Source organism: Pongo abelii, chromosome 10, assembly GCF_028885655.2.
Source record: "Pongo abelii isolate AG06213 chromosome 10, NHGRI_mPonAbe1-v2.0_pri, whole genome shotgun sequence".
Classification (NCBI taxonomy): Eukaryota; Metazoa; Chordata; class Mammalia; order Primates; family Hominidae; genus Pongo; species Pongo abelii.
In genome coordinates this window covers 74,576,880-74,604,739 of record NC_071995.2, presented here as the reverse complement: position 1 = coordinate 74,604,739, position 27,860 = coordinate 74,576,880, and the positions used below count along the sequence as shown (strand labels likewise).

General features: G+C 34.6%; 1 protein-coding gene across 7 annotated transcripts in view; it reads left to right on the top strand.

Annotated features, from left to right (window-relative positions):
* Positions 1-27,860, top strand: part of OSBPL8 (oxysterol binding protein like 8) — a 215,296-nt gene that overhangs the window by 108,355 nt on the left and 79,081 nt on the right. For 4 of the 7 annotated variants that reach the window (XM_009248045.4, XM_054526369.2, XM_054526372.1 and 1 more), the window contains 1 exon segment: positions 1,570-1,707. In XM_009248045.4, the coding sequence (XP_009246320.1) occupies positions 1,570-1,707 (138 nt within the window). 7 annotated transcript variants of the gene reach the window in all.

The window sequence follows — 27,860 nt, the reverse complement described above, 5'->3', positions numbered from 1 at the left end:
AGGGGAGTAGTGATGGCACGAACTGAGATTGGGGAGAGGCAGATTTGAAGGATGAGCAGAATCAAAAATTACATTCTAGATAAATTTGAGATGCCTGTAAATAATTAAGAGGTGATTATAAGTCAGGCAGTTGGGTATGTAAGTTTGAGTTTAGGGGGAGATATGAAGTTGGGAATCATCAGTCTATAGATTTTTTTAATTGACTTGGAAAAATAATTATATTTTGGATGAAAAGTGCAAGTGTTTTTGTATGTTTACTTTGGAATCTAAGGAGCTGAAATAAAATTTTGAAAACTATCGCAACAGAAAACATTTCAAACTAATTAGATTTAAAGGACGTGATGATAAAAAGGTGAATGTGAAATTCTGAATGTCTGTGTTGAAAAATAAAACCTATGGTGGAGACTAAATCGCCTTTTTTTGAGATGGAGTTTCGCGCTTGTTGCCCAGGCTGGAGTGCAATGGCATGATCTCTGCTCACTGCAACCTCTGCCCCCCGGGTTCAAGCGATTCTCCTGCCTCAGCCTCCCTAGTAGCTGGGATTACAGGTGCGCCAACACGTCTGCCTAATTTTTGTATTTTTAGTAGAGATGGGGTTTCGCCACGTTGGCCGGGTTGGTCTTGAACTCCTGACCTCAGGTGATCCACCTACCTCAACTTCCCAAAGTGCGAGTAAATCGTCCTTTCTTAAGATGAAACTCGAGTTTTTATAGGCTGAAAGCACAGGAATATAAAATGAAAGAATGTGGAGATCCTCAGGTACTTTGGACTTGGCAGTTTGCCCTGTTTCTTCATTGAGTGTTTTCACTTTGTTTCTGCTCTCTGAAACTGGGCATGGCTCGCTATTACTGAGCGATAGATAGTAGGATGGCCAAATGGGTGAGAAGCAACTTCAAAGCACTACTTAAATTGGTTATTGGGGCAGCAAGCTTTAAGAGACAGACTTTGGAACCAAATGGTTCTGAGTTAGAATCTTGCCTCTATTACTGTTTAGCCTCAGGCAAGGCAATCTCTGACTCTCAAGTTTCCTCCTCTCTAAAACAGTTATCATACCGACTTTTCATGAAAATTAGAAATTAGAGTAGAAATTCTAGCGAATGTCAAATATTATTTTATACTGTTAGTAATTTGTAGTTTTTCTGATTACTCATGAGGCTGAGTATCTTTATATGTTTATTGACCATTTGTATTTTTTTTTGGGGAAATGACTGTCTTTGGCTTTATTGTTTTGTTGGTAAATATGAAAAGTAAATAGCACAATGAAAGGCAAACAGTAAACCTTAGGCCTTTCATTATCAGTTGGATATGTATTTTCATTATTATAATGTCTATAATTTGTATATTTGACTAAAACATACCTGCCAATTCTTCAATAACAAACCAACATGAAAACAATAACAAACCAACATGAAAACAAGATGACTATGAGAATTTATTAAAGTATTGAGTTGGTAAAATGAATGTAACCACCAAGGCCATTTCGGTTATGATCTTATTCCATGTTATTAACTATACTATGATGTAAATCTATGACTTCAGTACTAATTATTTTTCTCTTCTTTCTTTGAGCTGTTGTAGCAAACAGTGACGAGTCTCAACTTCTGACACCAGGAAAGATGAGTCAGCGCCAAGGAAAAGAAGCTTATCCAACGCCAACCAAAGATTTGCATCAGCCATCTCTTAGTCCAGCAAGTCCTCATAGTCAGGGTAGGAAGTTGTGGTTTTCATGTTTTGTCTTGTTTTTGTTTTTGTTTTTGGAGGGGAGAAGGGGAGAATGACATTTGGGGGCTATCATTTTTTTTTCTTTTTAACTATTTGGTTTTGTAAGGGGTTTTGTTTGTTTTGTTTAGGTCATCTATAATACTCTTGAAATTAGTACACTTTCCTTTAGACTTTTAATTTTTTTTAATATTCTCCAACATACTTCGTTAGTTATATCATTCATCTAATTTGGTGATTCTTACACTTTGTGGTTTCATGGTTCCTTTGTAGTGTTAAAAATTATTGAAGACTGTGAAGTGCTTTTGTTTATGTGAGTTATATCTATTTATATTTATTATATTATAAATTAAAACTAGAAATTTAAAAATTTAATTCATTTAAAGTTATAAACCCATTACATGTTAATGTAAGTAACATTTTTATTAAGAATTACAATGTTTTCTTTCCCTCTACTCCCCAAAAAGTTGATTGAGAAGGTTGCTATTGGTTTATCCCAGGACTTCTCAACCTTGGAACTATTTTCAGGATTTCTCAACCTTGGCACTGTTTTGGCCTGGACAGTTCTTTGTTGTGGAGGGCTGTCCTATGCATTATATGATGTTTAGCAGTATCCCTGGCCTCTACCCAGTAGATGTCAATAGCAGTTTCCCCAGTTGTGACAACCAGAAATGTTTCCAGATGTTGCCAAATATCCCTTGAGGGACAAAATCATCCATGATTAAGAACTGCTTTTTGGCAGTTTTTGCAAATCACTTTAATGTCTAGCTTAAAAGACACCTGCATTTTTGTATCTGCTTCTGCAGTCTGTTGTGATGTGATGATCCGATTGAAGTATATGAATAAAATCTGGTCTCACGCATATATATAATATATATATATATATAAAATATATATGTATATATGTGTGTGTATATGTGTATATGTGTATATATGTATATATGTATATATGTATATATGTATGTATATATGTATATATGTATATATGTATATATGTATGTATATATGTGTATATATATGTGTGTATATATGTATATATGTGTATATATGTGTGTGTATATATGTATATATATAGAGAGAGAGAGAGTGAGAGAGAGAGAGAGAGTGTTTATACATAATTATAGATATTCTTTGATAATATGCCAAATCTTGACTAGTAGCAATTTTCTTAATGTTAATTGCAATCTGGAATCTGAAGCGCTATCAGTACACTTTCCATACTCTGTTAAAATTCACTCTTGAATTTTGAATGGCTCTTTACTCATGCATGATTTTGTAACATCATGCATTAGTCATTTGGAAAATATTTGCTCACTGAATTATACAGATCTTCCAAGTGTTGACACATTAAAAAATATAGTACAGAGAAGGGCTTTATGTACGCTTCTCATTCTGTTGCACAGAATATTAAAATCTTACGTACTAAAGGTTCAAGAGCCATAATTTTTACTTCTTCATCAAGGACATCTGTAAGTGAAACTGTCATTCTTCTGTGAGTGCATGACTGAAGAATTCAGTGCCTACTACTCCAGTTTGGTGCCTCTGCCTTGATTTGTGCTAAGTTGCCAGCAGTTTTACCCAACATTGCTTTTGTGCCATCAATGAAAATGGCAACATAATGAAAAAGTATTATGAAACTAGTTTTCACCTTGCAGACCCTCTAGAAGGGTCTTTGGGTACTCCCAGAAGTTCAGGGATCACAGTTTCTAATTCATAATTGATAAGTTTTGTATAGTGGATTCTGCTCCTCAGTTGAAGTTTATTTAATCAAATGTACAGAAATCTCCTGTGGTACTACTCATAGCTGTGGTGGGAGGACTTCTGCTTTTAAAACTGAGAAATGAAATTTAGTGTTTTTAAAGTTAATGTATACTTAGCTTATTGAGTATTTTTAAAAATTAAATTTAGAGTTCTGTCATACTTTGTAATTAGTCAGGTTTGATGTTGTAACTTTATGAATTATCTTTTGAAATTGGCTTTAGTAACTTTTTAAATGAGTACTACCTTGTAAATAGTAAGTTACATGATCATTTTCTACTTTATTTCTTTATTTTTTGAGACAGAGTCTTGCTCTGTCGCCAAGCTAGAGTGCAGTGGTGCGATCTCAGCTCACTGAAACCTCCGTCTCCTGGGTTCAAGTGATTCTCCTGCCTCAGCCTCCTGAGTAGCTGGGATTACAGGCGCACGCCACCGTGCCCAGCTAATTTTTGTATTTTTAGTAGAGACGGGATTTCACCATGTTGGCCAGGATGGTCTTGATCTCTTGACCTTGTGATCCGCCCACCTTGGCCTCCCAAAGTGCTGGGATTACAGGCGTGAGCCACCGCACCTGTCCTCTACTTTATTTCAATAGAAGATGTTTTTCTAGTCATATATTAGATGGAAACATTTTCATATAGCATTGTACGAACTATAAAAATTTATGTAACAAGATGAAAATAATTACTATAACATATATTGCTTAGTTGTCGATTGTATTTTTGAAAAGTTAGCATTTTTGTTGCCAAAATGCTTTTTGGAAGACCTGAAAAACAATATATGATACACACTCTGGTATAAATAAGCTTCATTAAGATAAAATTCTGAAACAATGCAACCGATCTGGTTTTTTTTTGCACTATGCACCAGAATTTTGGCTATAATAGATATGGTTTCTCTGATTCATGTATCTGTGCACTAGAATATTTAGAGGAATTCTTTAACTTAGGAGTTAATGAACCAACAAAAGGGTTAGTTACTAGTAATTAAAACTACACTTGTTTATATTTATTATGGATGTTTTCAGGCAAACAGGGAAGTTAAAAAAACAGTACAGTGAACACTAATATACCCATTGTGTAGATGTAAACAGTTATTAACCTTTTGTTTTGTTTGTTTCATTTATTTAGGATACAGCGTGAATATTTAAATTACAGACTTCATGATGTACCCCAAAATACTTAATGTGTCTCTAAAAAATGAGCACATTTTCTTATATAACCATAAAACCTTTATTACATCTAACAGAACTAACACCTAGTCTATATTTAAATTTCATCTAGTTTTCCCCAAATCTTTCTACAGTAGGCTTGCTGAAACCAAATAAAGTCCATACATCTTACTTGGTTATGTCATTACGTCCTTAATCCTAAAGAGTCTCCTTGTTTACTTTTTTTTCTTTTGTGTCTTTGACGGTTTTAAGAAACTTGGCTGACCGGGTGCAGTGGCTCATGCCTGTAATCCCAGCACTTTGGGAGGCCGAGGCAGATGGATTACCTGAGGTCAGGAGTTTGAGACCAGCCTGGCCAACATGGTGAAACCCCATCTCTACTAAAAATACAAAAAAATTAGCCGGGCATGGTGGCGGGCACCTGTAATCCTAGCTATTCGAGGGGCTGAGGCAGGAGAATCACTTGAACCCGGGAGGCGGAGGTTGCAGTGAGCCGAGATCACGCCATTGCACTCCAGCCTGGGCAATAAGAGTGAAACTCCGTCTCAGGAAAAAAAAAAAAAAAATGGATCTAGGCCAGTGTCCTATAGAGTGTTTGACTTTTTTAGATTTGTTTGATTACGTCTTTGCGGTATTACTTAATTTGTTTCTCTGTCTTCTATATTTTCTGTAAACTAGAAGTTAAATGCAAAGGCTCGATTATATCTAGCTAGAGCATTTTTGGTAAGAATACTTTGTAGGGAGTGTGTAGTACTTCATGCTGCATCACATAAGAATTCACTTAATATCTGATTGTCCTGCTGCTAGTGATACAAGATTGGTAGATTTAGGTGAGGATAGCCTGGTTCTTTTCATTGAAAGTTGCATCTTTTCATTCTTTATGACTTGAAAGTGAAGATAAAGATGATATATTTGGCACCTTGCAAAAATCATGTCCCCCATCAACTTTTTACTGAAAGATGTTTGAATCCTTTGATGATCATTAACTGAATCAGTTACAATATTAGGAGTTGAAAAATGGTGATTTTATAATTCTGTCATTCTTTTTATATGTGTTAATGAAATTTTTCTTTAAAGATGAGATCATCACTTAGGGTTACTTGGTAAATGTGAAATATAGTTAGTTCCTACATAAAAGGTAGGCTGTGTGGGTATTTGTTTACTGCAAAGGATTAATTTTTTGATTGAAGGCGTAATGTGAAGTCTACTTCCAGTGGGGACAAATTCTTTTTGCCTTGTAAGTTTTTTTTAATATCATGAGAAACTCATGGATTTTAACATATTCATTATGTTTCAGTCATTGGTAAAGTGAAGATAATAGTATTTAGCACATAGGATTTTATTAAGGTTTAAAATGGATTAATATGTATATAAAGCCTAGCACCCGGTAGATGATAACCACACATGATAGCTGATGTAATAATAATAACAATTATTATCATTACTGTCATCAGTATTTTAAATAAAAAATGATTCCATTGGGGTTGAAGGCTGACATTTTAGGCTTTGCTATACTTCAGTATCTTTTAGAGGCTCATTTAGAACTTCTTATTAGTATGGATGGCCCATGTATAACCCTTTAATTTTTGCATTTAAAGCAGCCACGGTGTTAGTCATATCTTTATTTGCACTTAAATGTTCATAGGTAAGTTTATGAATAAATTAATATTTTTAGAGTAAATTACGTAATAGATGTACTTTTTTGTTAAAGTCAACCCATTGGCTTTTTGTAAAGCAAAATACCTTCCTCTGGTTTATCCACTGAAATTCCATATCACAGTTTTCATGTGTAGGAGGTTTGTTTGAAATAAGATTATCTGTTAGCTTTTGGTCATGGTGAAGATTAACTGCTGGAGGAGATAAACCAATGTCCAGAAAACCTCTGATGTATCTGCCTTATCTCAAGTACTCATGATCAGCATTTTAGCTTCTGAATGGAAAGAATTAGAGTTCCAAAAGCTTATAGATAATATAGTGCATAACATTTAAAGGTCCTCATGTCTCTGAGGGCTTTTATATGCATTAGCTCATGGAATTCTTACGAGGACTTTATGGTGTATAAATCATTATTCCCCCCATTTTACAAATGAGGAAACTGAGCAGTTGGTAAGGTTTACAAGTCTACATAGTATGTAATAGAGCTAAAATTTGAACTTAGATTAAACTCAAACTTTTTAAGTTCCAGTCAGTTTTGTCATATTTTTGGAGGTTCAAATTTTTCAAACTTTGACTCTTGAGTATTTTGATAGAATTCCATTATGTATACAATGCTTTGGAGATATATTTTTTGGGGGGTAGTACCTAGGAGTGCAATTGCTGAATCATATGGCGAGTGTTTGTTTCACTTTATAAGAAATGGCCAAGCCATTTTCCAAAGTAGTTGGACCGTTTTTACATTCCTCTTAGGCAGTGTGTGAGTAGTCCAGTGGCTCTACATCCTTGATCTTTTTTATTTTAGTCATTCCAGTAGGTGTTCAGTGGTATATTGTGGTTTCAGTTTACATTTCCCTCATTACTGATGATGTTGAGCATCTCATATGCTCATTGGCCATCTTTTACATTTTCTTTTTGCAAAGTATCATTTCATATGTTTGCCCATTTGAAAATTGTCGTTTGTATGATTATGTTTTAAAGGTTCTTTAATACATTTTAATATCATTTTGATAGCCATGTGTATTGAGAGTACCTTCTTCCAGTCTTGGCATGCTTTCTTATTTTCTTAATGCTTTCTTTCTAAGAGCAGATGTTTTTAATTTCATTGATGCCCAATTTATCAGTTTTTTCTGTGATTCAAACTTTTTTCCCATTAAAGAAAGTTTGGCCTACTCTAAAGTTGCAAAAGATACTTCTGTGTTTTCTTTTAGAAGTTATAAAGTGTCAAGGCTCTGATTTATCTCTTGATTTTTATTCTTACTTTTACCATCTTGGTTAGATCTCTATCATTTTATGCCTGCATTACTGAGTAGTACCACAGCCTCCTAACTGCTATTAGAACCTTGCCCTCCAACATACCAGTTCATCTTTCTTCACAAAACAACCAAACAAAAAATTATTTTTTACGTATTTTGGTGAGATTATGATGGGTTCAGGGTTCTTATAGGTGTGTGTGACCAGAGAACACATGGATCCTATGAAGTAGATCTCTGAGGGAAATAATATGAATAAAAGAGAAATATAAAATTTTAAGTTAAAGTACCACTTTTTATTATTAAAGTTTTTAACTCTAAAAAAACTAGCGAGATGGCTACATTTATGTCCCTCTCATTCTCAAAAAGGCAGTGGCTTACTGTTGCTTAGAGCAGTAGCACCTACATCTGGCTGTATCTGAGTCACCTGGAAGCTTTGCTTAGATATAGATTTCACTCCACTCTTTCAGAATCTCTAAGGGTGAGGCTCAGTAACATAATGTGTTTATAAAGCTCTCCAAGTGTGTCTGATGTAGCAACATTTGGACCACCAAGTGGAAACCAGCAATTGAGAGCATAAATTTAGGCTTCCATATCTTTGGTAGTCAAGGTTCTTAGTATGTCTGATTTTACTGTACTCTTCCGATTTCATCTTGTGTTTCTCATCATCATGGACCCAGCTAGATAGCTTTCTTCACTGTTTCCCAGTGTGACTGTACTTTTATTTGTGCTGGTCTTCTATTGTGGAATATGCTTCTTCTTTCTACTTGCTTATCCAAATACTTCTCATTCTTGAAGGTGTAGTTTAAATCTGTTCTTTTTTGTAAGGCTTTCTTAGGTGATACTGTTATCTCAGTTTTCAAAATTCTTATATCACTGCTTTGGGAATTTCACAATGTGCTGCTTTATATTGTTATTATAGTAGGTATGTTTGATTTCTTCAAGCAGTGTTGTAAAGAGAGTTAAATGCCTTAAATTACATGCATAATAAATGAATGATTACTTACCATCAATTTAAGAATTTCATCTATTCTCATTCATGTTTCTGGCTGAATCTCTATTATGTATATTGACTCATACCAACTTAATGTAGCTCATCATTCTTTAAAAGCAGTTCTAAAGTTTTTTGCACCCTGGTTTTGTTCTGTCGTTTTAGAATTTTTTTTTTTAAGAGCTGGGGAGACTGACTCTCCTTATCCCACACGCATCAAAATACATTTTTGTTTGTTATATGTTTAGATTATGGTGAATTAGATTATTCAAAAAATTATGTATTTTCCAGATTGTGTTCCTTATTCAAAGGCTTAGTATCAGTTTACTTTAAAATAATTTTACCTTAAGTAAAATTATAGTCTCTTGAAGAGGATGGTATTTGTTTTGATTTATTTGAGCTGAACATATTTCAATTGTTTATTAAGAAAGACAGATATGTAAGGGCCGGGTGCAGTATCTCATGCCTATAATAGCAGAACTTTGGGAGGCCAAGGCGGGCAGATCACCTGAGGTCAGGAATTTGAGACCAGCCTGGCCAATGTGGTGAAACCATCTCTACTAAAAATATTAAAATTAGTCGGGCATGATGGTGCATGCCTATAGTCCCAGCTGCTGGGGAGGCTGAGGCAGGAGAATCACTTGAACTTGGAAGGCAGAGGTTGCAGTTTGCCAAGATCGCGCCACTGCACTCCAGTCTGCATGACAGAGCAAGACTCTGTCTCAAAAAAATAAAAAAGAAGACAGAAATGTAGATTAATTAGGCTTGCTTGCACCCTTTCCTCCTCTGCTTTTAACTAAGGACAATGCCAAAGGAGCCTGGAGACTAAATTATAGCTCATCTCATGGGCAAATAGGCGATTTCTTCTGTGTCATGTTTGAGATTATTATCAAAGCTTCATGAAATACTATAAATTACCTTATAGCTACTCTCATTCTTGGTTGTAAAAAGCTATTTTATATGTTTTTATTTTTAAAAAACCATCTTTCAGTTATAGTGCTTTGTGAGAGAATATATAATATTGCTTTACTAAAACTTATGAGTCCATTTCAAACTAATTTTTAAATGTTTAAAATTTTAAAACTTTTAAAACAAAAACTTTAACCTGCTTAATCAGTTTTATCAAAATTAACAGACTGTGCTTGGTTTAGCTAGTCTTGAATTAATATATCTATTTTTAGTTTTGTGTCTCTTATCCCTTAGTACATTCTCTTAAACCTGCAAAGTCCCTTCACTTTAAATGCTCTAGCAGTACTAAAAATATGATAAGTCAGTATCCACTACTTCATAGGAAACTTCAAAGGAGATTTTCTTTTATGCAGTTTACTAATGTGAAGATACTGTACCAGATTCCCCAGGGTGACAGCGTTACACATTACTGGTATAATCTCAGGTGACTAACATGGAGTACCTTCATTTAAGTGGTTCACAGATAAGAAAGACCTAGAAATTACTTTCCTCCATGAATTGAAGCAGTTCCTCTTGTCTTGCTAAGACATTTCTAGTATCAATTCTGAACATATGTGGGACTGTACACGTATAACAAATGTGTTCTTGAATATGTTGTATTTTGGAAAATTGTTTTACCTGAAAGAGGGCTTGTAGTTAGACCCACCCCTCCATTATCTTTAATTTCCCCCCAAAATGCTGTGCTTTGGTTTATAGCCGGAGGTTGTTTTCTTTAGAAATAGTATAATTACAGATTATGCTAATTTTCTTCTGAGTTTTAAAATCCTTAATGCATTAAATATCTGTAATTTAGATTTCAAGTTATTTTTTAAAATAGGTTGTTTTCTGTCTTGAAATTCCTTGTCTTTGGGTAGTTGCTTCATAGAACTATGAAAATATCTATTGAATAATGAAAGAGAATATAATATTTGGCAAATTCATGATATAAAAATAAAATCTTTTTTTAAGTCTCTTATAAAATGTTATGGTATCTTTGTTCAACTGTCCCTATATTCCTACAGGAGAAACTGAAATACTTTGAAAGCATTTATTGAAAAGTAAGAATGAATAATTCAGTTTTAAGTATCTTTACAAAGATGGGGGGCAGCTGTCTTATTCTTGCCGGGCCTTATTAATTGCGTCTTTAACAAAGCAGAAAGGTGAACATTAAGTACACCAAATAATTTTTTTAATAATTTTTAATTTTTGTGGGTACACAGTAGGTATAAATATTTATGGAGTACATTAGATGTTTTTATACAGGCATGCAATGCCTAATAATCACATCATGGAAAATATGCATTTCCTCGAGCATTTATCCTTTGTGTTACAGACAATCAATTATACTCTTTTAGTTACTTTAAAATGTACAATTAATTATTGAATATAGTCATCCTGTTGTGCTATCAAATACTAGGCTGTATTCATTCATGCTATTTTTTTGTGCCTATTAAGTGTCCCCAGCTCCCCCCACCCCATCCTCTCACTACTCTTCCCAGCCTCCAGTAACCATCCTTTTACTCTGTATCTCCATGGGTTCAATCGTTTTGATTTTAAGATGTCACAAATAAGGAGTACTTTTTTCCTTGAAAAAATGTTCTTTTATGTATTTTTTAACTTAATATAACATTAAAAAAAAGATCAACTATTACCTGTACTCGTTTCTCAGCTCTTTTCTGTTGGGATTTAGCCTTCTATGTTTTGCAAGTCGGACAGATTGAAATCTCCTTTTTAGCAAGAGTGGTAAAAGTTTTATCTGTAGAGTTGACTACTACAATTTTGTTTTTCTTATCTGAGGCCTAGAGAGGACTTTCTGTATTTTTAATAAATATACAGCCAAGTAATATCAGTAGAATTGTTAAGTAATATTCGTATAATTTTTGAGAGAAAGTAAACAGCTTCATAGAATTTTTTCTTTTTTTTGGTTGTTTTAAGTTTGAACATATATAAATTTTATTTAAGAATGAAACAATGAAATCTTAGCAAGTTGATCTCTTTCCAGCTAAAGGAAGGATGTTTTTGACAGATGGCCCAATATCCCCTGGGGAATTCAGTATTTTCCGAGTCTCCTCTATCAAGCTGGCTTTCATTTAGCCTGCTTGTAAATAGTCCTGTAGTAGAAAGCAAGTGCAAAGATGATTTTTGCAGCTCCTGCCCACGAGTTTAATTTGTAATTGGGAAATATAGGGGAACGAACTAGGGAAACATTGTAAGGAAACATGAAAGCTTAATGTAAGTGAACTTTCAGTTCCAGTAACATAGCAAAGTAGATGTTCAGAGAAAATCCTTCTAGTAAGAACATCAAAAAACTAAGTAAAATGTCTTAGAAATTTACAATGTGAATTGTCAGTAAAATAAGGGAATTAACAGGAGGGGCAGAATTATTGAGAAAGTGGGACTCCAGAGGTGATGAGCTCTGGAGCCAGCAGCTGCTAATTTCTGAAGGTCTAAAGCTTGAGTTTTAGCAAGAGAAAGGAGTAAAAGACTGTGGCCCATTCATGATGGAAATTCGGACTGAAAATTCTCCTCATAAAATTAGAGGTCCTGAAGGGTAACGTACTTGGTTAATGAACTGGAAAACATACGCACAGAGGAAGACTATATTTGCCTGTCGTGGTCTTGATTCTAGGTGAAATGGTGGGAGGGGAGAGTCTTCCTTGAGAAATTCTAAACACAAGCACATATTTATATGAGTTTGGGGTCAAAATCCATATTATCTCTGTGGCAAAAACACCCTTCAGTTTAGTTTAAAACAATTTGGGTTATTAGTATACACAAGTGCCTGGAAGAACTGACACAAATCTTCTTTAGAGAAGAGTATTTTAAACACAGACTTCAAAGAAGTATATATGAGCTCATAATTTAAAATCAATAAAAAATTAAAATGAGATGCCATTGTGCACCTATAAGAAAGAGTAGCTTAAAATCTAAAATACCGTCACCACCAGATGCTGGCGGTGATGTGAAAAAAAATTCATCAATACGTGTGATAACGAACCATTATCGGAGAGAATCCACATGAAGTACCTACTGTGTAGCTGTATAAAGTCTGCATCAGTTGGAACTATCAGTTACAGAATGAAATTTAATGGGTGAGAGTCATTTTTAAAAGAGATAATGCTGAGGATCTTTCAGAATTCTTGAAAGACAACAACTGTCTGATTAAGGAGGCCCCACAATTCCCAAGCAGGAAATCTAAAAAATAATAGTCTTAATGCTGATATTTGGCAAGAAGAAAGGCCCAGAAGTAATGAACTAGAAAAAGAATAATAGAATAAACCCAAAGTAAACAGGGAAGGAAATAATAATAACGATAATAAGTTAATTAAATAGAAGGCAAGACACAGTTGAGATCAGGAAAGATGATGGTTGTTTGTAAAGGCTAATGAAATTGTCAGACCTTTGGCAAGCTTAAGGGGAAAAAGAAACATTAGGAATGAAAGGGGACACAACTAAAAATATAAGTAGATGTTTAAAAGATATTATAAATGACTTTAAGCCAATAAATTTCAAACGTTTAATGAAATGAACAGATTTCTGGAAAGATGATTTCCCAAAACTGACTCCATAATTAGAAAATTCTAGTAATTTTTATAATCTTTAAAGTAACCTAATTAGTAATACAGATTACTTTTACAAAGAAAACATGAAACTCAGGTTTACAAACAAATCCTACCAAGCCGGGGAAAAAAGAAGTTTAATTTCACATTAGTACTGCATTTCATTGATTATAAAAACACTCCCCCCCAGCACATACATATTCTGTCATCTCTGAAATTGAGTTGAATCTTAAATTGATGGTGTTTTACAATCTCTCTTGGTCATTGTCATTGTTAAACACTGTTTTTTTAAAATCATTCTGAGTTTAGAATGTGTGCTGTATATCTTTTTTTTTTTTTTGGAGACCGAGTCTCACTCTGTCGCCCAGGCTGGAGTGCAGTGGCACGATCTTGGGTCACTGCAACCTCTGCCTCCTGGGTTCAAGCGATTCTCCAGCCTCAGCCTCCTGAGTAGCTGGGATTACAGGCATGCGCCACCATGCCCGGCTAATTTTTGTATTTTTAGTAAAGATGGGGTTTCACCATATTGGCCAGGCTAGTCTTGAACTCCTGACCTCGTGATCTGCATGCCTTGGCCTCCCAAAGTGCTGGGATTACAGGCGTGAGCCACCGCGTCCAGCCTGTGTGCAATATATCTTATAATTGCCATTGATCTCTCCACCTCCCCCTGTATTTTATGACCTCTCTGAAGTCAGGAATATAGCCCGTAGTTGGTGACATCTTAGAATTGATAAAATGAAAAAAGAAACATTCCTTAAATCAAGCTTTTATATGAGAAGCAGACAAGAACATTGCAAGAGAAAAAAATTATAAGACATTTCTTGTTCGTGAACCTAGATGCAGAAGTTCAAAAATTATTAGCAAACTGAATCTAGCAAGGTAAACATCGTACTCACATCAGGGTTGTTCCAGGAGTGCAAGGATGGGTTTGATATTAGAAAATCTTTGATTTCCACTTAACACTTTAGCAAAGAAGGAAAACTGTTATCATCCTACTAATAAAGAAAACATATTTGAAAATTTTAACATCTACTCACGATAAAAACTCTTAGCAAACTAGGAATAGACGTGATCTTTCCTAACCATGTGAAGTTAGAATCTAGAACGAGAAAAAGATGTGGACTATTTACACTTCATGTCAAATATTTCAAATTTTGCCAGTGAATAAAAAGTAAAGGAAGAAACAAACTCATAACTGTTCTATACAGACTCTCTAATTGACATAGAAATCATTAAAATTATTAAGAAGTTAGCCGGGCATGGTGGCACACACCTGTAGTCTCAGCTACTTGGGAGGCTAAGGTGGGAGAATTGCTTGAGTACAGGAAGGTCGATGTTGCAGTGAGCCGTAATCGCACCACTGCCCTCCAGCGTGAGTGACAGAGTGAGACCCTGCCTCAAAAAAAAAAAAAAAAAATTATTAAGAAGTTACTGGGCCAGGCGCAGTGGCTCATGCCTGTAATCCCAGCACTTTGGGAGGCCGAGGTGGGCAGATCACGAAGTCAGGAGATGGAGACCATCCTGGCTAACACGGTGAAACCCCGTCTCCACTAAAAATATAAAAAATTAGCCGGGCCTGGTGGCGGGCACCTGTAGTCCCGGTTACTCGGGAGGCTGAGGCAGGAGAATGGCGTGAACCTGGGAGGCGGAGCTTGCAGTGAGCCGAGATCGTGCCACTGCACTCCAGCCTGGGCGACAGCGGAAGACTCCATCTCAAAAAAAAAAAAGAAAAAGAAAAAAAGAAGTTTTACTGGATTTATGTTAACTGCAGTTCTGTGTGCCTATAACAAGTGGTTAGCAAAATGTGATTCAAGATACACTACTTAAAATAACAGAAAATAAGATACACAACAGTAAGTCTAATAAGAGACATGAAATTATCTTATGTGGGAAAGTGTAACAGTAAGATTTTGTATTCTAAATAAATAGACCATGTTTACGATAGGAAAATTCAACATTATTCCAGCGTCACGTCACTTCTCATTGATTTTATAGGTTCAATGCATTTTGAATACATATCTCAACAGGATTTTTTTCAAAGTACTTGATAAGACCATTCTTAACTCTCTAGGGAAAGCAAAGAGCAAAGAAGAGTCAAGATACTCCTGAAGAAAGGCAGAACCAGGCAAGTGTGGGAGTAGAGATGCGTTGCAGTGCATGTAACTAACAAAGGATTAATATCCAGAGATAGTTAAGTACTCCTATGGATTAACCAAAAAGACCACAAAGTTCACCAGAAAGATGTCCAAAAGACATGAATAGATACCTCACAGAAGAGGTAACATGGATGGCCAATAAATGTGAAATGATGCTCAACATCATTAAGAATCACCAAATGTAGTTAATCACCAAATAGTAATGAATTGCTATTTCATACCCACCCACCACATCAAAAAAATTTTTCAAGTCTGATAATTACAGGTGTCAGTAAGGATATGAAACCATATGAATTCTCATTTACAACGGATGGAAGCATAATTGGTAGAACCATTTTTGAAAAATAGTTTGGCATTACGTAGCAAAGTTAAAGATAAACTCTAATCCTTTGCTTTTATGCTTCTAGGAATACTCTCACACATGTACCAGCAGAATTGTTGGTAATAGAGGAAAAACACCTGAAAAAACCTAAACCTAAATGTTTGTCATGAGTGGTATGAATAAATATTACATATATTCATACAATAAAATACTATACAGTAATGAAATGAATGCCTTAAAGCTACAGGAATCAACATGGAAGAATTTATGAAACAAATTAAAGACATTTATGTAAAGTTTAAAAACAAGTAAAACTTACCAACGCATTATAGGCAATAGGGATAGATATGTGATAAAACAATGGAATAAGTAAACAGAATTGGGGATAATGGTGAACTCTGGCTGGAAGAGAGGGAGGTATTTATAATACACATGTGTTATATAAACTTGTGTATATCATATTTAAAATAAATGTTTATTCTTTCTTTTTAAAGGTATAGTTTGTGGACTGTTACTGGTTTCTGTCGTGTTTTCCTAGTTCTGTAACTAGATGAAAAAAATGAGTATACTACCATGAGTTTTTTATTAAGTTAAATTCCTTCAATTCAAAACATTGTCCTTTATTATAAGATTATAGTTTTTCCAATGTATGGTATTTAATGTCCCTTTATGAATTGATGAAGATTGTGAGTTACAGGTGTTTTTTTTTTGAATGTGTCTTATCAAGATGAAATTGCAGATAGATATTGGGTGGGGGGGTGGAATTTTACTGATCCACAGATTACAAAATTTAGGGACCACTGGTTTATGTTATTTACCATATGAGAGGATTGTGGGTACATGATAAAGATGTGAAAATTCTTACATTTTTAGATGAAGTAATGAACCATGAAGTTAGTTTGAAACATGGTTACAACCGTGGATCCAAAAGAGCTTCTTAAGGACAATGTTAGGCTCATCATTCAGGAAATTTTTGGAGTGTGGCAGCCAGTAATTTATATCCAAATACAAAGCCCATAAGGTTGGATAGAGTCTCTGGTGGGTAAGTAAAAAGATGCAAGCATTGGCACCAATATATAAACATCAGCTAGGAAAGGGAGTGGAGACACCAGTATTCAGGCTTGCTGTTCTAGAATAAGCAATATTCTCTCAATATTCTCTCATAGCTTGGTTTTCATGCTTAGAGAGAATGGCTGCAAGACTCCAGTTACCTTTGGAGCATTTGAATATGTATGGTGGGGAGTAAGATTTTCTTTATGTTTTGAGAGCTTAGTTATAGAGAAGAAATAGTGCCTGGAAAGAGTAGTAGGCCCTTTCTAATATGATATTTGCGTAGATTTCTAATGGTAGAATTCTTTAAACAATGATGTTTTGAAAGTTTTGGGTTGAGTCCCTGATTTGCAAACTGCCCTTATATGTAAGGGAAGACCCACTAGGGTGATTTAGGTTCTATAGGCTCTCCTTTCTTTACTATCATTGTGATGTCACTCATTTTTTTCCCTTCCCACCACAGATTGTATTGTTGCCTGGAATGATCTTTTTATTTTTTAGCATTATGGCATGTAATTGACAAATATCAATAATATATATTTCTTGTACAACTTGGTGTTTTGTGAAATTATCACCACAATCAAGCTACTTAACATTTCTATCACCTCACCATTACCATTTTTTGGCATGTGTTGTGAGATCAGTTAACATCTCCCCTCTAAGCAAATTTCAAGTCTTTAATACAGTATTAACTATGTGTACATTAGATCCCCAGAACTTATTCATACTGCATACCTGAAACTTGTACCCTTTGACTGATATCTCCCCATTTCCTCCACTCCTTAACCTCTAGCAACCACCATTCTAATTCTGTGCATCTATGAGTTCAACATTTTAAATTCTACATATAAGAGAGATCATACAGTATTTGTCTTTCCATGTCTGGCTTATTTCACTTATAATGTCCTCCAGCATTGTCTGTGTTGTCACAAATGGCAAGATTTCCTTCTTTTTCAAGGCTGAATAGTATTCTATTTTGTGTGCATGTGTGTGTGTATATACACCCACACACACACACACATATATACACAAACACCTCAGCTTATCCATTCTCTGTCAGTGGACATTTAGGTTGTTTCCATATCTTCGCTATTGTGAGTAATGCTATAGTGAGCATGGGAGTGCAGATATCTCTTTGAGATACAGGTTTCGTTTCCTTTGGATATATACTCTGAAGTGGTGTTGTTGGATTATACAGTAATTCTATTTTGAATCTTTTGAAGAACCTTCATACTGCTTTCCATAGTAGATGTACCAATTTATTTTCCCACCAGCTGTGTACAAAGAGTCCCTTTTTCCCTGCATCCTAGTGAAAAGTTAACTTACGTCTTATTGATAATGGCCATTCTGGCAGGTATGTAGTGATACCTCATTGAGGTTTTGACTTGTGTTTCCCTGATGATTAGTGATGTGGAACATTTTTTATATACCTAATGGCCATTTGTATATCTTCTTTTGAGAAATGCCTGTTCAGGTCTCTTGCTCACTTTTTAATTAGGTTATTTTGTTTGTTTTCATTTTTAAAATTTTTATTATTGAGTTGAGTTTTTAATATATTTTATTAAATATATTAGCCCCATATTAGATACATGGTTTGTAAATATTTTCTTCTATTCTGTCAGTTGCCATTTCATTATGTTGATTGTTTCCTTTGCTGTGCAGAATCTTTCTAGATTGATGCAGTCTTACCTATTTTTGCTTTTGTTGCCTTGGCTTTTGGTGTCATATCCCAAAAGTCATTGCCCTAACCAATGTCAAGAAGCTTTTTTTCCTTTTTTCTTCTGGTAGTTTTATGGTTTGAGCTCTTACATTTAAGTCTTTAATTCATTTTGAGTTGACTTCTGCATATGGTGTGAGATAAGGGACAAATTTCTTTCTTCTGCATGTGGGTATCCAGTTTGCCCACCACCATTTATTGAAGAGAATATCTTTTCCTCATTGTATGTTCTTGGCACACTGGTTGAAGATCAGTTGACCATAACGTGTGGGCTTATTTCTGGGCTCTCTATTCTGTTCCATTGGTCAATATGTCTGTCTGTATGCCAATGCTATACCATTTTGATTACTGTTGTTTTGTAATATATTTTGAAATAAGTAAATGTGATACCTCCAGCTTTGTTCTTTCTTCTTCTTGATCAAGATTTCTTTAGCTATTCTGGGTCTTTGTGATTTCATATGAGTTTTAGGATTTTTTTTTTTTTTTTTTTTTTTTTTTTTTGAGATGGAGTCTCACTCTGTCGCCCAAGCTGGAGTGCAGTGGCATGATCTTGGCTCACTGCAACCTCTCCCTCCTGGGTTCAAGCAATTATCCTGTGTCAGCCTCCTGAGTAGCTGGATTACAGGTGGACGCCAGTATGCCTGGCTAATTTTTTTTGTATTTTTAGTAGAGATGGTGTTTCACAATGTTGGTCAGGCTGGTCTTGAACTCCTGACCTCATGATCCACCCGCCTTGGCCTCCCAAAGTGCTGGGATTAGAGGTGTGAGCCACCACGCCCAGCCTTTTTCGGTAATTTTTTGAGGAATGGCATTGGGATTTTGATAGTGATGGCTTTGAATGTGTGGATCTTTTGGATAGGATGGACATTTTAAAAATATTAATTCTTCTGATCCACAAAAATGGGAATTCTTTCCATTTATCTGTGTCTTCTTTCCTTCATCACTATTAATTTTCAGTGTATAAATCTTTCACCTTTTTTTATTTCTAAGTGTTCTTTTTTTGCTATTGTAAATGGGATTGTTTTTATAATTTCCTTTTTGAGTAGCTCATTATGTATAGAAACACCACTAATTTTTGTATCCTGCAACTTTACTGAATTTGTTTATTAGTTTTAAAACTTTTTGTGGAACCTGTACGGTTTTCTGCGTGTATGATTATGTCATCTGCAAACAGGGAGAGTTTTATTTTTTCCTTTCCTGTTGGACACCTTTTATTTCTTTTTCTTTCTAATTCTTCTGGCTAGGACTTCCAATACTAGGTTGAATGGAAGTGGTGAGAGTGGGCGTCCTTGCCTTGTTCTGGATCTTAGAGAAAATGTTTTTGGCTTTTCTCTATTGCTTATTATGTTAGCAGTGGGCATTTCATATGTGGTCTTTATTGTGTTTAGATAAGTTTCTTCTATACCTATTTTGTTGAGAGTTTTTGTTATGAATAGATGTTGAATTTTTTCGGATGCTTTTTCTGCATTTACTAAAGTGATCATGTGGTTTTATCTTTCATCCTGTTAATTGATTTGTATATATTGAACCATCCTTGCATGCCATTTGACCATAGTGTATGATTCTTTCAGTGTGCTGTTGAATTGTTTGCCAGTATTTTATTAAGTATACATCGTGTGTATAGTTGTTCATAGTTGTAATATCTATTTTTTCTGATTTTATGTGAATCTTCTTTTTTCTTAGTCTAGCTGTTTGTTGATTTTATCTTTTCAAAAAACTCCTTTTTGTATTGTTTTTCTATTGTCCCTTTTATTTATTTCTGCTCTAATTTTTATTCTTTCCTTCTGCTAATTTTGGGCTTAGTTTGTTCTTTTTCTAGTTACTTGAAGTATAATGGTAGGTTATTTGAGTTTTCTTTCTTTTTCTTTTTTTTTAAGACAAGGTCTCATTCTGTTGCTCAGGCTGGAATGCAGTGGCATGATCACGTCTCACTGCTTCTTTAAACTCCTGGGATCAAGCACTCCTTCTGCTTCAGCATCCCAGGTAGCTGAGAGTACAGGTGTGTGCCACCACACCCAGCAAATTTTTAAAATTTTTTGTAGACACACGGTCCCGCTGGGTTGCCCTGGCTGATTTTGAACTCCTGAGCTCAAGCAAGTCTCCTGCCTCCCAAAGTGCTGGGATTATGGTCATAAGCCACTGCACCCAGCCAGTGTATTCCTTTTTAAATGTAGGCATTATCACCATGAACTTCCCTTTTTGTATTGCTCTTGCTACATTCCACAAATTTTAGTAATTTCTGTTTTTTGTTTGTCTTGTTTTTAAAATTTCTCTTTTAATTCCTTTTTGACCTAATGATTGTTCGAGTGTGTTTAGTTTTTATCTATTTGTGATTTTTCTGTTTTCTTACTGTTATTGATTACTTAACAGTAAGTAGTTGATACTTTTACTTGATTAGTTACTGTTTCATTCCTTTGTGATAAAGATACTTGATATTATTTTGATCTTTTAAATTTTTTAAGACTTTTTTTGTTACCTAACATGGGATCTGTCCTGAAGAATGTTTCATTTTCACTTGAGAAGAACATGTATTCTTCTGCTGTTGGGGAAATTCTGTGTGTCTGTTGGGTCCATTTGGTCTGTAATGTTGTTCACTTCTTTTCATTTTCTGTTTGGTTGATCTATCCACTAAAAAAAGGTGGGGTATTGAATTGCAATTATCATATTGCTATCTATTTCTTTCTTCATATCTGTCCATGTTTGCTTTATATATTTAGGTGCGTTGAAGTTGGGTGCATATATATGTGTAGTTGTTCTGTCTTCCTGTTGAATTAGCCATTTTATTATAATGGCCTTTGTCCCTTGTGACAGTTTTTGACTTATAGTTCATTTTTCCTGATACATATATAGCCTCTTCTACTCTTTGCATAGAATATCTTTCTCCACCACTGCCCTTTCAGAAGGGCATATTTTAAAATCTAAATTGATTTCCTTGTAAACAGCATATAGTTGGGTCTTGTTTTTTATTCATTCAGTGACTCTATTTCTTTTGATTAGGAAGTTTAGTCCATTTAACTTTAAAATAATTATTAATAAGTAAGAACTTATTCTTGCCATATTGTTCATTGATTTCTGTGTGTTTTGTAGTTCTCTTCTTCCTTCCTTTCTCTCATTTTCTTTCTTTGTGGGTTTTTTTGTTTTTTTTGTTTTTTTGTTTTTTCTTTTTTTGGCAGTGGTGTGCTTTCTTTTCTCTTTAGCTTTTTAATCTATTGTGCATTTTTTGTGGGTGATTATTGTGGTATTCACATAAAACATTTTATAGTTATAGCAGTCTATTTTAAGCTGATAACAAACTTCAGCTGTCTTTAGATACTCCACATTTTACCTCTCCCCACCTCATACTTATGTAATTGATGTCACATTTTACTTTCTATATTGTGTTCCTATCAATAAGTTTATGTCTTTATAGTTATTCTGACTACTTCTGTCTTCTAATTTATATACTAGTAATAAAAGTGATTTATTTACTACCATTACAGAATTATAATGTTCTGTGTTTGTCTTTACGTTTACCGTTAGCATTCAGATTTATACTTTCATATGCTTTTATGTTGTTGTTTAGCATCTTCTCATTTTAACTTGAAGAACCTTTGGCACTTATTGTAAGGCAGGTCTAGTGGGGATGAGCTCCCCTCATTTTTTGTTTGTCTAGGAAAGTCTTTACCTTTCATTCTTAAAGGACAGTTTCACATTTTAAAGTGTTCTTGGCTGACAACATTTTCTTTCAGTACATTGAATATATCATTCTACTCTCTTCTGGCCTGCAAGGTTTCCATTGAAAAATGCTGTAGATAGTCTTACAGTGTTTTCCTGATTTTGTTAGATTTTCTATCTGTATTCTCTTGTAGCTCATTCAGCTTCTTTAAGAAAATCATTTTGAATTATTTGTGAAGCAGTTCATGATGTTTATTTAGAATTGGTTACAGAGCTTTATTTGCCTCTTTTGGTGATGTCCTGTTTTTCTGATTCTTTGTGATTCATGTAGACTGACGTTAGTGTCTGCATTTGAAGGAGCAGATACCTCCTCCAGTCCTTAGAGACTGAATTCAACAGATAAAGACCTCCTTTTGCCATTTTTCTGGACCCATGGTACTACCTCTGACATTGTGATTGAGTGGGACTGGAGCTGGTTCTGTCCGATCTGCTATTGGTGAGCCTGTTACCTGGGGCATTGGTGGACATGGTTCCTGCCTGGTTCTCGGTCAAACAAGCCTATCTCTAAACTGCAGTTCAGCAGGGGTGGAATCATGATATAGGGCCACATTCAGAAGGGCCTAAGTCAATTCTGTAGAAGTTAGGTCCATTAAGAGGAATGTGGTTGGGTGTATTACCACTGTGTTCCCCAGAGAGGTCACTCAGCGGACAGGATTGTCTTTGAGGTCTAGAGTGGGGCTGGAGCTGGGTCATGGCTGTTTGAGGAGCTGTAGTTGTGTTGGAAGTCAGCAGGCCTGTTACCAGGGGTGCTAGTGGGCATGGTTTCTGCCAAGTGAGTTTCTGAGCAGGCACGACTCCTTCTAGACCATGAATCAGTAAGGCTACAGCCAGGTCACAGCTGGTACCATCTTTTTTTTTTTTTTTTTTTAAAAAAAAACCAACCCTTGTCTGTGAGTCTCACCTTACAAAAAAATGCTTGATGCTGGCATTTGTGTTGGCTGACTTAGGGAAACGAGAGAGACAGCACTATTCCCATGGCTGAATTCTAATCTTGTCTCTGTCGCTCATTTGCTGTGTGACCTTGAATATGTGCTCTCATCCAGATTACGTTATACATAAAACAAGAATACTCCTTTTGTATGTCACATTGTTGTTTGAATTTATTGAGAACATACACAAAAACACTCATGAAAATTATAAAATTATATTATTTAATTATGAGGTAGTATTGTGATGGTTACATGGATAAGTACTATTAGTTTAGTACATTTTTAGTTAAATAGATTTTTGTGAATAGTCTATTCACAGACCTATGAATAGATTGTTGTTATATGAAACCTAAGCATTTCATATAACATTTAATACTTTGTGGGAATAATGTCTCTGTGTTTCAGTCAACATATAATGAACATGTACTCATTCATATTGAAAGCTTAGTAAGAGTGGAAACTAAGGTGCCTAACATAACTGTGCCTAACATAGTTCCCAACACATAGTAGGTGCTCACTAAATTTTTATTGGATGATTTTAATTATATATATGAAATTATAAAGAACTTTTTATCCAGAGGAAAGTACGGTCTTATACTTCTTGCGATGAATACATGTACATGGACAAGAATGCTATCTAATCTAAAATTGTTTTAAGCTATCCTTTTATTTTTGTGTGTGTATTTACATGTGCTTTCATGTTGAGACATATTTAATGCTGATAATGGAGAATCTACAGCAATGTTTTCTGAGGAAATGTAGGATAATAAGATTGCTTGGTATAATTTTCAGCCATGTAATTATTAGTAAGATTAGTAAGATTTTGCTAACTACAGCTAAGAAACTACTTTGCTCTATTAGACGATAGAAATTGACAGAGAGGCTTATCGTTGTGTTTTCTATTTTAAAGGAAAGTTCATTATCTCCCATCTTGATTTATGTGCTCCCATTTTGGTTTATGTGCTGCATCTTGATTTATAGATAATTTTAATGTTATGAATAGACTTGTTTACTAAGTCTGAGCTGCTCTATTGTGTCAACTATATTCTTATTTGACTCACATGTTCTATAAGGAAACTTACTGCTGAATTTGTATACTACAGTCTTCAGATACTCATTTCATAGAGTAGTGGTTCTCTATGTGTCTAGACATCGTACTTTCTTAAATTCGTGTTGGTTGATTTTTGTTCTTAATGTTTTGATCTTTCTCGAACTCATCCTGCTGCTTTAAGGATTTTAAAATCTCTTAAAGCCTAGGTTTATTATCTTGAGATTCAAGATAAAATCTGTACCTCTTACAGTGCTTTCATCCTAATGTAATTCAATGTTTTTTATTATGAGTGTGCACATAGAATTTTACAGAATTTAAAGGGGTTTTTCTGAATACTAATCAGGTTATTTCAGAATATCTGCTATGTTTGCCATTCATTTTTTTTTTTCTTAAATAGAGATGGTCTGGAATTTGTCCAGACAACTCATTAAAATTCTAATTTTCCAATGAGCTATCTTCCCCAGTCTGAATCTTTTATCTCAATAGAAAGAAATGTAGGCTGGGCATTTTCTCTGGGCATTCAGCAGATTCCAGAGACTCTTATGACCTTTTATGGTATTTGCCTCTGTTTGTCTACCATTTTCAAATGGAAAGAGCCACTAGACCATATATGATATATGTAGCTGGTCTCTTCAGTGGCAAGGTGGTAATAACATTTTATAATTATTTATTTTTTAATGTTAAGGAATTTCAGAAGAAAGATATCATTTATATCAGTGTTTTCTAATTTGGACCATAGTCTCTTGTAAGAAATACATTTTATATCACTACCCAAAACATAGTAAATAATTACGTAAAAAGCCTAAAACAACATGAAACAACTTGCCCTTTAATGTCAGAGTAAGATGCACTTTGATATTTTCTATCCTGACCTATTTAATTTTTAGAAGCACTGTTTGTGACCCACCAAATTGATTTTTCAACTTAACAATGTGTGGTGACTTGTATCCTGAAAAACACTTTTAAATAAGTATATGTTTATCCATAGACCAGAATCTGTTTCTAACATAAATGCCTCATATAACTTAAAACTATCATGATGATCTTGCAATGTTGATGCTCTTTTGTCCTTAGTATTACTTTAAAATTAAAAAAATCTGTAGTGATTATAAGTAATTCTGAAATTAAATTGAAATCACAAAGGTATATATAATGTTTTAAAAATACATCTTTAGCTTTTTAGAGTAATCTAGATTTTGGTTTTGAAGGAACAGTTGCCATTAAAATTTTTAGTAGTTTTTTTTTAATTATTGAGGAAAAGAGTATTTGTGTTTCCCTTGTGAAATTAGTCTATAGCAGTTACATCCTGTCTTGAGATTATTGTAATATAATGGTTTTCTTTTAATTATAGATGTGAAATGTAATGTTATTATTTTATTACTACTTTACATTTATGTAACATAAATGATCAAATTGATCAAAGCAATACACAGATACACATATGTGCGAATATACATATATAATTTCATCCTCATAAGTCTATGATGTATAGGCAAGGTAGGCTGTAGAGAATAATTGAACAGATTTAGGATCCAGAAATATTCTATCATATAATGTTGTTTCCACTGCTTCTCTTGAAATAATACTTTTTTAGTTTGCCAAGTAGTTTCCCAGGTATTTTGAGCTTACCAAGTATTTTAAAACCTTTAACATAAAGAATGTTAATGGAAGCTTTATGAAGTTGGTGTAACTATGGTATATCTTTGGCTAAACCACGTTTATTTTACCACCATTCAGATGAAGTAGGAAAGATGGCCTTCTTATTTGAATTTCTAAATAATTAAACACCAGTGATTACATCTTGTGGGAGAAGGAATACAGATGACTGGTTTGAGTTAGGATTACTCAAAGAATAGAAGGAACGATAAAGTGGTAACAGGTGGCTAACAGGGAAGGGAAAATAAATCCTGCTATTATGGTATTTAGTAATATTTTGTTTTTCTTATCTGCCTTTTCTGAACTGTTAAGATCCTGGACATAATAATAGCTTACAATGAAATGTTTTCTATGTATCCAGCAACAATCTGAGAACTTTGTTTTAAGAAAAAAACATTTACATGTATGTGTACTGTGAAATGTTTCATGCAGTCTGAAGAGTATATAAAATGCATTTACAGTTAATATAATAATAATAAAACCAATACTTATGTACCCAGCATACCAGGTTTAGAAGAGATCATTGCTAGTACTTTAGAAGTTCTTATATATATCTCCTGATCCTTATCTTTCCCCTTTACATGCCTTCTACATGCTCCAGGTAACCAGAATCCTCACTTTTTTGTGCCTTTTCTTTTTTTCTAGTAATGCTACCATCATGTATGCATATCTAGACAATTTATGGTTATTTCTTTAAACACTATTTATTTAGAGTGTGTTTGAAGAAAAACTTTAGACAAATTAAATTTAACAGAGTTTATTTTAGTGAGAACGATTCATGGATTGGGCAACACTCAAAACCAGAAGAGGTCCAGACAGCACCACTCTGAAACATAAGCAGTGAATATTTATAGACAGAACTCAGAAATACAGAAGTAGCATGATTGGCTACAGCTGGGCTTCTGCCTTATTTGAACATGATCTGATTAGTTTGTTGCCTGTGATTGTCTGAAGCTCAGCTGCTTGTGATTGGCTGAGATCAGCCTATTTGTTACAAATATTAGACTCCTAAGTTAGGTTCTGTTCATTTACATACCAAAGTTAGCTTGCAGTTCATTATTAGGAACTGAAAATACAGAGACAGCCTCAGGCCATTGGCCTCCTGCTTACTTAACAGTAGCAAGCACAAACCTAGTTGGGTAAGGAAAGGGCAACGTTGCTGGAAGATAAACTGAGCAAGAGTCTCTGAGCCATAGTTTGGTTATGATTTCTTTGAGAGTTTAACAACTGAAGAAAGCATTTGGCAAGATAATTAGTGGGTCTTGGGAAACACAGGATTCATTATTGCTTGTGGTTTAATTACTGGATACCTGGCAGGAATATGACCAGGAGAGGTATATTCTGCTTTTTAGCTCACCATGTTCAACCAGGATTAGGTAAAAAGTAGAATGCTTCATTGTTTTGGAAGTATTCTCAGCTGATCCAAACATCAGCTTGGAAGAACAGAGAAGAAGTTTTATCAGCATACAGTCAGACAGACAAGCCAGTGTCAACAAAGAACTTGGGCAAAGCTCACCCAAGCAGTTTGCACATGTGTCAAAAAAGATGGTGCAGTCGCAGGGGGACTTTTTGGTAATAACACCTCTTTTATATTGGATGTCCTGTTTCTGTACCCCGTGCATTCTTGATTTATCCATTTTGGTACAGTTTTATCTTCCAGTACAGCCTTTCTTAACTGGAGTCTCATGACAGAAGTAAGCCCTATAGGAATATTTTCTCTGTTTCTTAAAGATATAGTGCATGGTTGGAAACATTATAGATGCATGGGAGATAAATTTAATTCATCTTGAACAGTGGATGCCTTAGTACATTAGGCTTAATTCTATTGCAGAACCCCAGCTGAGAAGGGCTACTGTAGTAAATTATTTTAAAAGGTACATAGAAAATAAAATTTTGAGACCTTGCATGTCTAAAGATATCTTTATTTTACTCTAATATGTAATTGATAGTTTGGCTGGGTATGGAATTCTAAATTGAAACTTGTTTTCTTTCGTATTTTGAAGATTTTGGTTATATTTTTGGCCTGCTTCCAGTATTGTTGTTGACGTAAATAGCCTATCTGATTCATGATCCAGAGGAACTTGGTGCTGTGAATTATGTGCAAAAGGGTTCTTTGGTGTAAATAGGGTTGACTCTCAGTTTTTACTACTGCTGGTTGTGATTTGGCTTTCTTGGATCTGCAAGACCATGACTACTTGTTCATCTCAAGCTT